A 14,435-nucleotide genomic window follows, 5' to 3' on the forward strand; every position below is an offset into this window, starting at 1 on the left:
ACATTTGAATGTCAGTGGCTGATAAAAACCACACACTTAACATCCATTTGTATTTGTTGTCCCCTCGACAGTATAATGCAAGTCACTATGAGGTGACCCCAACACCGATGCAGCAAGTGACAGATTACTGGTGCAATACAGCATGTTTTAACCCCTCTGCTTCCTTGAATAACTTAAGATAAAACAATCAATGGCAAGAATGGGGTTGCTGCTGCACTGAGCCACGGAAGAGCAAAAAAATTAAAACTTAAACTTGTCTCAGACAGTAGCTTTTCTAACACCACTTCTACTTGGCATAGGCCTGTCAACTTGCCTGCATTTCCTGGGTGACTGCTGAACATTTATTTTCACCTGCTCACTCTCAAATGCTTTCATATTCCTCCTTTTAAAGTGCTGGAGGATTCTTCAAGCACACATGAAGCTACCCATGCCCCAGATAACATCTTGACCAAGGGGCAGTATTTCTCACCTGTGAGGAATGCGGGGGAAGCCTTTTGGGTTTTGTTGTATCAGTAGTGGTTTTGTTTTGTTTGTGGGGTGGGGAGGAGAGAAATTCTGGAAGTGGTGGCAAAGATCAATATTTTCTTCCCCTTTCTTCCTCCTTCCTGTTCCTGCTGCTCCATCCCCATCCCTACCCACACAGCACTCCGTTCCAGGGCAGGGGAAGGGGCACGCCAAAAGGCTGTGGACCTGGCTCCATAGTCTCCTTGAAGCAGATCTTCCCAGCCTCTGGAGTTGAGCACTGTGTGGGGGAGGAGTAGCCAGGCCACCCACACCCAGCTTCCGGCCATCTCAAACCAGGACCAGCAACTTCCTGCAACAGCCCCATCAGCCATTTTGAATCCCACACATAGTGGGACCAAAATCACATATATTTTCTTCCTGTGACATGGATCCCAAATCCTGCTGCAGCATCTGAGTTCAGTATGGGATTGTGGGCCAAGGTTCCTCTCCTGCTCCATGACAAACACCCCTATTTGGCCTGGCCTGGCCCTGCTGGTCAGCACGGCATGCAGCAGAGTAGGAATACTACACTGAAATGAAGTGCTACAGCACATCCAGATGAAACTGTTCAAAGCTACCCATCTCTCATGGTCCCTCCAGTAGCCCCTGTCCATCAGTGCAGTGAGGAGAGAGACGGGGTTAGGAGAAGAGAGGACCAGAAGAAGGAGAAATGGGGGCTGTATGCTATATATCTCACACATTCTTTCTGAAAAGCTGACAGTCTTTGATCCAGTGTGTGCTGAGATTATATGTTGTAACCCACCCTGCCGCGCGCACACTTCTCTGACTTTCTATTAAGCTCATAAACCACTCACTTCACAAACCACTTACTAACCACTCCTGTGGTGCATTATCAGTTCATGGAGCACCTGCCGAAATAAAAAGTGTTCCTAAAACAACCTCTTCAGGAATTAACGCAAACACCTGAGTCATTTAAAATCCTATTTGTTACACATGCACTGGAACTTTCACTACTCCAAAAGGGTGTGGAGGGGTTTGTGGAGGCGTGATTGTTTTTTCAGCCAAGGGGTTGGATAAAGTTTGTGTTAGTTTTGAGGGAATGGGAGTTTGGTAGCAAAACAACTGGGTGTTTTTAAGCAATAATGACCTTTCTGCTGGCCACTTCTAAGGTCATCAGGACCAGACGATGAGAAGTGATGTTAACCCAGCCAGTCACTGAACACCAGGAAATGCCCTGTGTTACGTTAATTGTTGAGGTCATACAGTGAAAATTTGGGATACGAAAGGACTTTATGCAGAAGGTTTGATTTTGTTTGTAAGGATGACCATTTCAGTTGGTGTGTGCAGAACATTTCTGGAGGGTTCATTCCCTGCACCTGGGGCCATCAGATTGTTTGAATCCTCTCCCAGCATTTCATTCAGCTTGTATTGCTATTTCAGCCAGACTGGCACCTTGCATGTGCATGGTTATTATTCATTGGTATTAATGTGGGCTTGAAAAATCCACTCACCCAGACTTAGTAGGAAGCTACCCAGAGGAGTACCATTAACTTTTGCAGAATATAAGCCTTTACTGAAAATAAAATATAACTTTCTAGTCCTTATGGTAGCAAAGCATTCTTCCAAGTATGAGCTATGTATAAACTGGAGCTATGCCATATTCTTTAATCTGCAGATATTTCCATGACTCAAAAATGGGGGCTGATTGAGAGGTTAGAGTAGCAGAGACTTCAGAGCAGCTAGGAGACTCTGAGGTAGGACAGTGAGCAGAAAACAAGAGAAGAAACGGCCACGAAGTGATATTTCACCATTATTATTATTATTACTATCATGCTGCCTAGGAGCCCATTACACTAGGGGCTGTACAAACATCATATGCTATTATAGGAAAAGGAAAAAGTGGAGTGAAGCCAAGGAGGAAAGACAACACAAGGAAGAAAGATGTAGTCAGGTATATTTTAAAAGCTGACTAATAGAAGGTCGATTGACACTATGCAACAGTTAAATGTAGTATCATAAACAGTACAGCTCTCATATAAATACAGGCTTCATGACTTTGTGGGGAAATGAACTTTGGGTGTATGGAAGGACAGGTATTTGTCACTCTGACTGGTACACTTTAGTCCTTGGACTAGTGCATTTCAGATACATTTTTGAAACCCTGTTTAATTACTGAAGGCAAAAATTCTTTATAATGGGGAAGGAATTGATCCACTGCTTTCCTGGTGAAGAGATGGCAGTGTTAGAATAGATAAAAACACATCCTCTCCTTTGCATTGCTGAACAGTTTACTTAAGTGGAGATGTATGGAAAAAAACAGCACCACTGCAAACGGAGCATGTTTTGGTGGTGCAGCCTTTCCAGCCCCATCACACTAGGGTGGATTCCATGTTTAGACTGTAGAGCGGTACATGAGAGGTTCCAGATTGTAAAAGAGAAAAATAACATCGGGACTACCCTGTTAACCTGAGAGGAGAAATGGAGTCATGCCAGATACACGTTTCTCTAGGCCAGTTAAACTTCTGGACATTTGTGGTAATTTGACTTGAACCAGCTCACCAGAGCCTAAAGGGGTGGTTATAATTGCACTGTCCAGAAAATGCTGCAAATGAATTTGGCAGGTGGAAAAAGGCTGTAGTACCTAGATAACTAGACAAGGTACAGAACTATCAGGATTACTGGAAGCCTGAGAAATATGGAAATTTAACTTCTGAATTGCTTTCATGGACAAGGTCATTCCCTGTAAAAATTACTTTCAGATATGACCCTAATCACGTAGGAGCAGACTTCAGAGCAGGTAGGAAAGTGAGCATGATGCTGAGAGCCCTGGCAAAGGAGCAGCCATGGTAGTTATTGCCACAGATCTGGGGGACAGGGATTACAACCTGACAGAAGCTCAGCCTGAGAGAGAAATCCTGGAATTAAGGAATAGAATCCAGGAATGGAGTAAATCCAGGGTTTATGGAAGGAAAAAGGGGCACGAGCATGCATACCCCCAGAAACGCTTGCCTGGATGATGGCCCTTTACTGCCTGGATCTCAGTAGTCGTCTTTTTATTGTGTACTTTGAAAGAGGAAAAAAATCCATAGAACTGATTAATTTTTAAACTTGTGAAAATCACCATACTCTTTTTTAATGGATTTTTATAATGAGCAATATAGTGTACAATGTATTCAGTAGTGCAGCATGATACTTTCCTACTGGTACTAAGCAGTAATTTTGGTTTGACTTCTCAGTACTAATAATGTCCACCCTCTTTGCTGACAGATGCTAACCTGGAGTACATCCCACATGGTCAGCTTGCTAGTGCATGCTTGACTTCTAGCTCCCGGACACTGAAATTTGAACAGGAGGCTGGAACCATCCAAGAGGAGAAGATGATTGCCACAGTAGAAAGAGGATGGGGAAAGAAATCCTTGTCTTCTCAAGACAATGCAATACCTCCGATTAATCTAACAGATGACCAGCTTGCCTCTGGCCTCTATGGTAACTATCTGCAGAGACATAGCTCTGTTAATGCTGATTGTCTTTAATATTCAAACACAGTTGGAGTAAATCACATGACTCCTCATGTATAGTTATAGAGGTAGGAGGAATACTTCCAGAAGAAACAGAAGTGAAGGGGAGGGACATTGTGAGTGCTATCATGTCCCGTCAATATTTAATTTTTAAATGGTAGGTTACAGTGTAATGTAAAATGGTTGAGTACAGTTTGTTAATGATTTATCAGACAAAATCTAATAAGAGATAAATGTGGCTTAACATTTGCTACCCTTTAATGCCTGGTACATAGATATTTTGTAATTGTAGTGTGTTTAAATTTAAACTAATAAGTTGACTTACTTCAATGAATATTTAAAGTTAAATTCACCAATCTAAATAAACCTTGCCCTCTCCCCAGTTAAATGAGTATTTGTCAAACATATTTCCTGTGCATATATATCTAGCCTTCTGTTCCAACATATTGGCAACTTCAGTCTTGGCACTCAAGTACTTGTCATTTGACACCAAGAATTAGGATTTTCTTGACAGACTAAATGAACCAGTTTCAATGGTCAGAAAATTGACACCAGCAACAAAACAGTGAAAATGTATCTGTCTCCAGGTTGTCATCAAGCAAACTAAAACACCCCCTTAGATAACCCTATCTCTCAGTTTTCTGCTTCTGGACCTGATTTTCTGGGTAACTTTTTGTGTTGTTATTTCCTGCACACAAACAACAATAGTTTGTTTGTAACTTTAATGTACCAGTGACTCTGTATATAGAAGGAATAAGACAAATCCACCTTAAATCTACAGCTTAAATAAAGAGCTGTTTGTTTTAAGAGGATCTAAAACAAGCAGTTGCACCCAAAGGTGGTGCAAAACTTGTACTGATGCATGCATTTGGCACTCTCTCCAACAGTATGTGCAAATAATGAAAGTACACTGAAGTCCATCATGAAGAAAAGGGATGGGGAAAAGGATTTGAACGGTGCAAAGAAGAATCTGCAATTTGTCGGTATAAATGGAGGGTAAGAGGAATCCTGTCTTTAAAAATATCTGACTATTCAATTCATCAAAACACTTTTCTTCCTTTTCCCAGGACAAAACAAGGGAAGTGTACATAGTGGTGCAGGAATTCTCTCAGAATTTTGAGAGAGCAATCTTGAAGGGCATGAATTAGAGGGGGAGAGAAATGAAATTTTTGCCTGGGATGATTTTACTGAGACCTTTCATTGCTGTGCCTTGTTTTGTTTTTGTTTTTATGGAAGCTACCATGTCACACGTGGTCCCAAAGCTAAGTTTTTGTATATATAAGCTTTTACAAAACTTACTACCAATCAAACAAATAAAGACCCATGGGAACACTTCTAATTTCACTGGAATTGTTTTTCAACACATACAGTTTTAATAAAGAGTGGACAATCAAGATATTGCAATATTGTGCTATCTGTATGAGATCAAGAAATGAAATTGACTAAAGTAAACATAAGTAGTGCAAAACAAATGTTAGTTTAAAAATCTTTCAGTTTTAAAATGTTATCAATTTCAGAATGTTACATCAAATTATCAGTTAAAGAAGGAACTTTCAAATAGCCACATCATTGTCTTTTTGAAATGCTTTTTTGTTAAAGAAAAAAACAAAGACTTTAAAAGGTAATTGAAAAGTAAAGCCTGAACATCTTACCTACACATTAAACAATTACTTACTATTGTATATATTGGGCAAAATCCTGACCCTGTTGTAGTTAGAGTTTTGTCATTGACTGCAGTGGGGCTGAGACTTCACCTATTTCTGCAGATGTGAGGATGTATGTGTAAACAATCACTGAGCATCACATGTGTTCTTTAAAAACTCAGTAAAAATCAGGTAATTCATTAGAATCAGTTTCAAAATGGTCTAACCCCCCCCCCCCCATTATTTTTAATCTAAAATGACAAAAGTTTTCCCATCATCATAGTACACAGAAAAAAGGTGGTGGTGGTGGGGGAGATTGCTTCTGATCTTAGATAACATTAGCTTGGCAGGGAAAAGGATGGAAGTCCAAGGCAACAAATTCCCCTCTAAGCAGGAGTTTGTCTTTCCCTTGAGCGCCTCAGGTAATATTTGGGGTTGTAAGAAGGTTTCTACAGTTAAAAGGGATGTTTCTCTCTTTTTTTCCCCTACCAGTTGCATTGCACAGTCTCAGTCATGGGACAATGTGAATGTAATGGTCAAAGTGTCAGGGAGAGAATATGGTTTAGCAGAGATTTATTTAGGCATTAACTCTTAAATAAGTATTCTGAAAATCTTTGGGAGACTTTTATCCTCATTTTTGACTATCAAAGAATTTAATGATCAAATCTAATCAGCTGCCTCATTCTCTTGAGATAATGAAGAATTACCCAATAATCTAATATTGGATGTCTTACTAACATTTTTCTGTTATTTCAATTTTTCTGTGTATGATTAGAATTATCTTCAGAAATTGTCTCACTGGCTGGTGTCATATTGAATTTCTATTTCAGGTCCGAAGCTAAGGCCCCAGTGCAGGAGAGCATATCTTTTCAACAAAACACTAAGAATGTGTCATGGGACATAAGCACATAATTAAAGTTAAGCATGTGCTTAATTGCTTTCCTGAATTGGGGGCTTACTGTGCAACCTTTTGTCAAGCCTCTTAATTTCTTCACATCTGCATTCCCCCATCTGTGTAAAATGGGAATGATCTCTGCCTCAGAAAGTTGTCTTGATGTTTGATTAATACTTGTAAAAGGCTTTGAAGTTCTTTGGATAGCAATGGATAGTAATATACATGTGCAAAGTATTAGTTTAATCTGGCATTGATCAAATATCGAATGTCACTGAATGAAATCTTTCATGGAATATTTCTACAACTCCCAATTGCCATCTAGGTATGAAACCACATCGAGTGACGAGTCTAGTTCAGAAGAGAGTTCTTCCTCAGAGTCGGATGATGAGTGTGAAGGCAATGAGTATTCCCACCAGGAGCAGAGGCGCAGCCTGCATAAGATGGAAGGAGGACATCATGAGCTTAATGCTGAAGATGTTGGGTGTGTTGGGGTGGATGAAGAGGTGCAGGCTCAAGAGAGTGAGCCTGAGAAGGTTGAAGTCAGAGAAAGGTGTGGTATATTTCCCTGTTTAATATATAATATGGCGCTAGAGCTGCATAGAGCAGGCCTTTTTATTTTCAGTAGTATATCCTCATCATTGCTAATTACTGTGTTCTGGAAAGCACAAAACTAGACTCTTACTGGCATGCTACCCACTTCCTGTGTCACTAGGTCAATGGAGACTATCATTTAAAAACTATAATTTTAGGCTTGTTTTGAGTACGCCTCTTCCTGATAGTGTATTCTTCTCTGTTCTCCATTCAACTCTTTGAATACTATACTCAGCAGGATCCCAATATGTAAATACTAAACTTCTCCCAAATTTATCTGCATATGCTTGTTAAAAATGTAGCCAGGGATGGTAATCCCAGAAGAGAGGGATTGTTACAGTAAAAGGATTCTCTCTGAATAGTAAGAACATATCAGAGGACTATAGTTTCTTGCCACTTTTATTGTTTTTAATTGACTGTGTTCTTGTAATATACATGCTTGCCCCATGTCCAATTTAAAATAGTCCATTTATAACTAGGTCCAGGTTATTTATAGCCAGTACAGACCATCCCCTGATATCTTTTTTTGTTTTTAAAAATGAGTGCCATTGGTTAACACTTTCCTAACCACCTCATCAGAAAAAAGCCAGAGCAAACAGATGAATCTTGCACCAGGCGCTGCAGGTTAACAAACTGAACACTTACCACTCATCCATACTAGTCTTGAACTTAGGCCTGTCATCAGAAATGCCTCAGCTGATTTCAGCTGCCAGGATGATGCATTGGCGGGGTGTGATGTGTCAGGTGGATCAAGTCCCAGACCATGTAAATTAAAGTTTCCATCATGCATTATACAGCATACAACTACCAAGCTTCTTTTTAATAAGGTTGCCTGGTGATGAGCTAGGTAAGATAGCATTGGACAGGCAATACTTACCCTTTCCATAGGTGGCAGACAGTACTGTGTTGTGGGTTGCTGCCTGCTACATAACAAGTACTGTAAGAATAGAGAGAGGGGTCTTAAATCTGAACCAAGATAAAATACCAATTTAACACATAAGGTTTGCTAAAATGTAAAATGCTAAAAGTGCACTTACTTGTAAAAATAAATAAGTGGCGTCATAATGGCCACTGTGCTGCTCCGTGTAGACAAGCCCTATGTGTCCTATGGGGCTGTGATTCCTAAAGCATTCTAGTGTGTTGTGCATTAATTGGTCTGTACAGACTCTGCTGGTGTGCCCTAAAAGTACCCTAGTGCTCTGTAATATAGTGCTGTTTCAAACAGCACTACATAGAAGCACAGTAGAGAACTTTTAGTGCTCACCAGCAGAGTCTACGTGGACCCATTAGTAAGTAACACATTTGCACGCTTCAGAAATCACATAATCCCATAGGCTGCGTTGCTGTTCCATGTAGACAAGCCCTTTAGATAATAGTTATTCAGCTGTGGAATTTCAATGGGGATAAAACTTAATAGCAAAACATGTGTATATTTATCTACTGCTAAATAACAAGTATGCACCACTACTAAATAATTAAGGGTTATTAATATACATGTGTTTAGGCGGTGACTTTTAAAGTCTTCTCTATTTTATTTATACAGTGCCATAGGTGGGTCTGACATTTTAGAGACAAAATAAAAATGACAGGTCTATTCTGCAAGGAACTTGCATTTGAATTTCGATTTAATACATAGCAAGGGATGATAAAAGGTGAATGGAGAGGGAAGAAGGTTACAGTGGTGAAGTGTATGAGATAAGCCTTTTATTTTTAACCAGATTGGACTGTCTAGATCAGATTCCCAAGTGCTATCCTACAAGCACGGGTGCAGTAGGTGTGCAGGGGCATAACCAAAATGTGATTTTTAACATCTGATTTCACGTGAAGTATCAAAGCTAGGAAAAACTGCTTTATATCACTGGAAAGCTAAAACCTCCAACTTTCCCGTAGATGTGTCTTCTATCCCTAGTGCTTCATAAAAGACTATTGCTTGAAATTGTCGCTGGTCTCTCAGACCATGCAAAAATACAGGACATTTCCCACAGACCAGCATGTGATCAGCAACCTGGGCAATTCAACCCCAGTTGCTACATTCATATCTTTTAGTTCTTCTTCTGATTTTAAAATAAATATATTGCAGTTTGGGAACCATGTCAATAATGAGGGATGGGGAGGAGGTCAGTGACGAAAAAGTAATAGGGATTCGAAGGAGTAGAGTGAAATCACATGTTGAACAGGGATTAGCAAGGGTGCTCCTGGCATATGGGGTGTAATGAGAAAAGGCAAGGAGCCAGAGCTTACATTGCTTCTCACCCATTAGTTTGATTTCCTTTTAATGCTGGTAACAGTTACCTCTGAGAGTACAGAATGTAATTGGCATTTCATGTAAAGGGTAAGTGCATCTAAAACTCAGGAGTTAAATATTGCTCAACTTTATTAGTACTAATTATCCTGCTGGGGGCATCTGGGAAACCTACTTTTTGTTCTGTGGTTGAAGTGCAATGGTGTAGCCTGTTCTTCTTTTCGCACTGAAAACTGCTGCCAGGATGGATTCCACAGTTCAGCACTTGTGGCAGGGCTAGAACCATTTGCTCCTTTGTAACTTTTTGAAAAGTTACAAGGTAAAACATTTAAATCAAGAGGACCTAATTTACAAATGCCTTTTTATTTTGGTTTTGCTCCACAGGTATGAATTAAGTGAAAAGATGTTGTCTGCATGTAATCTACTTAAAAGCAACCTAGATGATCCCAAGGCCTTAGCCAGCAAAGATATGGTAAGCCCAGTCCAGTGTAAAGTCACTACTCTGAATGTTTCTCACTTATTCAGTCTCTTTTAGCACAAGTCAGGGTAACTTCCTGTTTTCAGGACTGTAAATTAAATAGTTGGGCAGAATAAAGACTGTCTTTAGACAGTCTCAGAATGTCATTTCTGGTTCCACATCAGAAGACTTTTGTCAACCAACCCATCCATACCAGGAATGTATTCATCCAAAAGACAAGCACATAAAAATAGTATTACTTATTAAAGGGCAGTTTCATTGCATCAGTCCATTCCACTTATATTTTAGAAAGTGTTGTGCTAATGTGGCTGGCAAGGTTGGATATGGATTTGGTAACCACATTCCTGTGGGAAAATATACGGCATCGGGAGTTAGCATTCCTTTTGATTACAAAAGTACAAAGTATGTTCTGATGTGAAATGTGCTCTGCCTCTTTCCAAACATAGACGTACATACTGTTTCTTTCTCACTTGTGAAAATATTCTTAATATAGTGCAAACAAGCAGAATGAGGTTGCTGTGCTAATATTATCTTAAAGAAATAATGTCACTTGTTAAATATGGAAATTACCTCCATCATCTTTGTGCATTTTGTGAGGGTTTTCTGAAGATGAATGAATGTAGATTGCTATAAATATAATGTGAAATTGTGTTCTGTACTTACAACTACAGCTTTATAATTGGAGGAGGTGTGAGATACAATAATCAAGTGATGGGAAGCACTGCAGCTCCTGATTTCCAGGTGCTCAGCACCTCTGATAATCAGGCCAAAGGTCTCTAACCTAATGTCTTTCTAATTCTGATTTGGGCCTGACATTGTTGGTTAATGTATGGGTGACATATAGTTTTAATCCCTATATTAGTCCTGCCTGCTCTGGTAGTTTTTCATGAAAAGAACAAACTTTCAAGCCTAGTGGGTGTTGAAAGTGTCCATAATGGGATAATCAGGCGATTATTTTTGCCCAGCAAGGGTAATCTGAACTTGTGCATTGTTTCATGTTCAAACTGTTTGCAAGCACAAGTGGTTCTCTGTAGTTAAGAACTCCAGTCTAATCCACTCTAGTTCCCTTTATCTGTAAGTTGGAAATGAACCTTGTGCAAAATGTTCAAATTTGGGCATCCAAAATTAGTCACCTAAATAAGTGGTCTGATCTTTTACCAAGGTATTGGGCATTCTCAGCTCCCAGTTACATTAGTGGGAGCTGCAGGACACTTTTATTTAGATGCCTAAATATGATGTGCCTGAATGTAGGCATCCACCTGTAGAAAGCATGGTCCTTATTCACAGTTTGATATTTGCTATTTACAAAACAGCATAAGAAATGTAAGAAAATATTTCTGTTTGTAACACTAAAGGGCATTCTGTATTAATAATTATTGTTTTATTGTTTCTCTTTGGTAGTGCCCACAATATGCTAGGTGTTATATAAACAAAAGGGACTATACTAACAGTTTACACCCTAAAAGTTGTATGTTTTCAAGCATAATGCCATGGCTTAGGTAATAAAACAAGACATAAAGGAAGACACTATCCTTCCTTTGAGAAGCTTACAATCTCTGGCCCTGATTCTGTCTCAAGATCTGCTAACACAAGTGCCAGGGGCAGCACCAGCAAATACTGATGCAGCATAAGGGCCTAAAGAAACACATTGAGTGACTACACCATTGATTGCCCCTGGATTTCTTGATGAGAGTAAGTTTCCCTGCCTGTGAGGCTTTGTATTGAAGGGAGCAGTGCTGGGGAGAGACCAGAACTAGAGAATGGAGAGGGAGGGAAGGGAGAAATATCTGAGTCCTTCCAGGTTAGGATGAAGACACCTTGGTGAGGCAATATAGGGAAGCTTGCACTGTAGCCGTGCACTTGAAAAACTTCAGTTTCCATTGCTGTTAGTCTGGGACATTTCCCTAAAACAAGACTAATAGATACACTTAGTTAACTATGTAAGGAGAGAGTTACCATCCCAAGCCCTGCTCCTATCAGTCAACACTTGATACCTATGAATTCTGGTGCCAGACATTTGTCGAACTTAGTACCACCAGAGAGACAGGCAAGCTTCCTGGAAAGTAGGTGAAATGGGTAGAAATTAATAACCTGAGTTTCACATGGAGATTTGTGGGAGGAGAAGATTCAATTTTTATTTCTTGGGTTTGAGTTGAATACTTCCTGCCCACATCTGACTAAAGAAGTCTTGGTTTCCTGAACTGCCAGCTCATGGGCCAGAAAACACTATAAATAGTACATCCATCTGAAAATCTTTTTGTCTTGTTTTTGGCAGAGATTTTGTTTAAATACCATCCAGCATGAGTGGTTTCGTGTATCGAGTCAAAAGTCAGCTGTTCCTGCAATGGTTGGCGACTACATAGCTGCTTTTGAAGAGCTTTCTCCCCCTGTCCTCAGACACATAATCAACATGGCAGATGGGAATGGCAACACAGCTCTCCATTACAGTGTGTCACACTCTAACTTTGAGATTGTAAAGCTGCTTTTGGATGCAAGTAGGTTGGCTGTTTTTGAGGGGATTTTGGGATGGTGGGTGGGTTGTTGTTTTTTTGTGATCCTCACAGGTAACATCCCACCGGTCAGCTCCAGAATTCTGGGTTTGGGCTTCCTCCAGCAGAATTCCTCCAGAATTTTAATTCTAGAACAGTCCACAGCAACTTCCCAGTAAAACAGCACTAGGAAGTAAGGATTCCAGACTTGCTTTGGAGGTGATGGTTTTTGTTTAACTTGCAGAAGAGAAGGCAGTGTTGTCTAGTTGTTAGACTAGGCAACTGGCATCTAGATTCCTAGGTTAGATTCCAGACTTTGCCAGTGACTTGCTGAATGGCTAATCTATCCACTGACTTAAGGGTTGAGCCTGGCCACCACCTCAGCACCTATTCACTGCCCTGATGGCAAATGGGGACTGTAAAGGTGCGGCAGCAGCCAGGGGGGAGTTTCCCTAGCACAGGAGCAGTGTGGGGCTGCCACATGTAGCCCTATGCTGCCCTCTTTGCAGCCCAGTGTAAGGGGGGAGGGAAGGAAGTAGTGGTAGGAGGGAGAGTTGCCATAGTGACTGCTTTGGGCTGCAGTTCAGGCAGTGGACAGCCCAGGTAAGGCTGCTGTAAATTAGAGCTGGCCCCCGGCAGAAGGTGGATAGCATAAGGGCAGTCCAGACCCCACCCATGTGAGGTACAGAACAGAATTTGTCCCTGTAAAATAGCTATAATACATACCTGCTGTACCTCAAAAGGGTGTAGAGAGGCTTGATTAATGCTAGTAAAGTGGTTTGAGGTTCCCAAATGAAAGGTGCTGTGCTAATGATTGTTCATCAACAAAAATAGAAACACCAGCTAGAGAATGAACGGATCTGAATGTACTGTAACAATGCAGCACATCCAGCACCAAAGATTTCCTCGTCCGTCGACAGGAAAACAAGCACTTCAAATGCTGTAGGCTGGCTTGAACGCAGGCCGGGTGGAAGCAATGAGTCACTGCAGGAGAATGTGGGCAATGTCTAGGGCACAGTGAAATGGGACAGGACTGAGTTCTGATGTAAGTGCTAGACTGTGTTGGAAAGAATTTTCTCTCTTACCTCCCTGAATATCTCAAGGTAGCATGAGCACACTGCTGCTGTGTGGGAAGTCATTGTTCCTCAGTCCACAATAGCCAGTGTAGTTGCATTAGTAATTAAATGAAGTGACTGGAATTGGAAATGCCAACTATTATGGGCTAGTGCCGTGTGAAAAGGACTGTTGCGCCAGGCATCCTGTTAAAAGGTTTAAACGTAGTGGAATTCCTTCGTAAGTGTCAGTGTGGACAGCCCTTCCCTTAATTACTGTATGTGAATGGTCACTGGACGCATGAAACAGTGAACTTCCCAAATCAGGTATGTGCATAGGTGCAAAAGCCCCAGCTGGCAAGGATGGAGTGAGTTGTCATAGCGCACAGTGGCTCTCAACCTTTTGCAATCTGTCACCCAATGTTACAATAGAAAAAAGGTTCAAGACCCTCCTCTTCCATCTAGCTATAAAGAAAGGGAGGGTAGTTTAGAACTCACTTCCTACGAGGCATTTTAATGCTGAGGCAGATCAATCAAGTAAGAATGGCTTCAGCTGGCACTACCACAAGGTGTAGCATCCATCACCCGCCGCAGAGCAGCACTTAAAAGGGGTCAGATTCTTTTCTGTTCTTTGAAAACCTTTGATCCTTTCAGCTGAATTCCCCACTGGTAACTGAGGGGCCAGCATGTTGGCACTGGAAAGCAAGCCTGGATCTCTGTAGTTGGTTATAGCCAGGGCCGGCTCCAGGCACCAGCTTGCCAAGCAGGTGCTTGGGGCGGCCACTTTGGAGAGGGGCGGCACGTCCAGCTATTAGGTGGCAATTCAGCGGACGGTCCCTCACTCCAACTTGGAGCGAAGGACCTCCCGCCGAATTGCCACCGCAGATCGCGATCTCGGCTTTTTTTTTTTTTTTCCGTGTGGGGCGGCAAAAACCCTGGAGCCGGCCCTGGTTATAGCTAGCATAATTGACTGCCACTCCTCTGAGAGGTGGATGCATACATTTCCTCACACCTTCCCAGCCTGCTTTTTCTTCCCTCATCGCTTTTGCAAATGCCATTTTT

At 41.2% G+C, this 14,435-nt stretch overlaps 1 protein-coding gene across 2 annotated transcripts in view; it reads left to right on the forward strand.

Annotated features, from left to right (window-relative positions):
• KANK1 (KN motif and ankyrin repeat domains 1) overlaps nt 1-14,435 on the forward strand; it is an 82,625-nt gene that overhangs the window by 60,971 nt on the left and 7,219 nt on the right. Inside the window, exons 4-8 of one of the 2 annotated variants that reach the window (XM_024200164.1) lie at nt 3,733-3,951; nt 4,871-4,979; nt 6,844-7,071; nt 9,739-9,826; nt 12,108-12,327. In XM_024200164.1, the coding sequence (XP_024055932.1) occupies nt 3,733-3,951; nt 4,871-4,979; nt 6,844-7,071; nt 9,739-9,826; nt 12,108-12,327 (864 nt within the window). The remainder of the gene's footprint in view (nt 1-3,732; nt 3,952-4,870; nt 4,980-6,843; nt 7,072-9,738; nt 9,827-12,107; nt 12,328-14,435) is intronic. The other variant, XM_024200165.1, reaches the window with a different exon arrangement.

Source organism: Terrapene carolina, unplaced genomic scaffold (genome assembly GCF_002925995.2).
Source record: "Terrapene carolina triunguis isolate 2854851 unplaced genomic scaffold, T_m_triunguis-2.0 Scaffold113, whole genome shotgun sequence".
NCBI classification, from domain to species: Eukaryota; Metazoa; Chordata; order Testudines; family Emydidae; genus Terrapene; species Terrapene triunguis.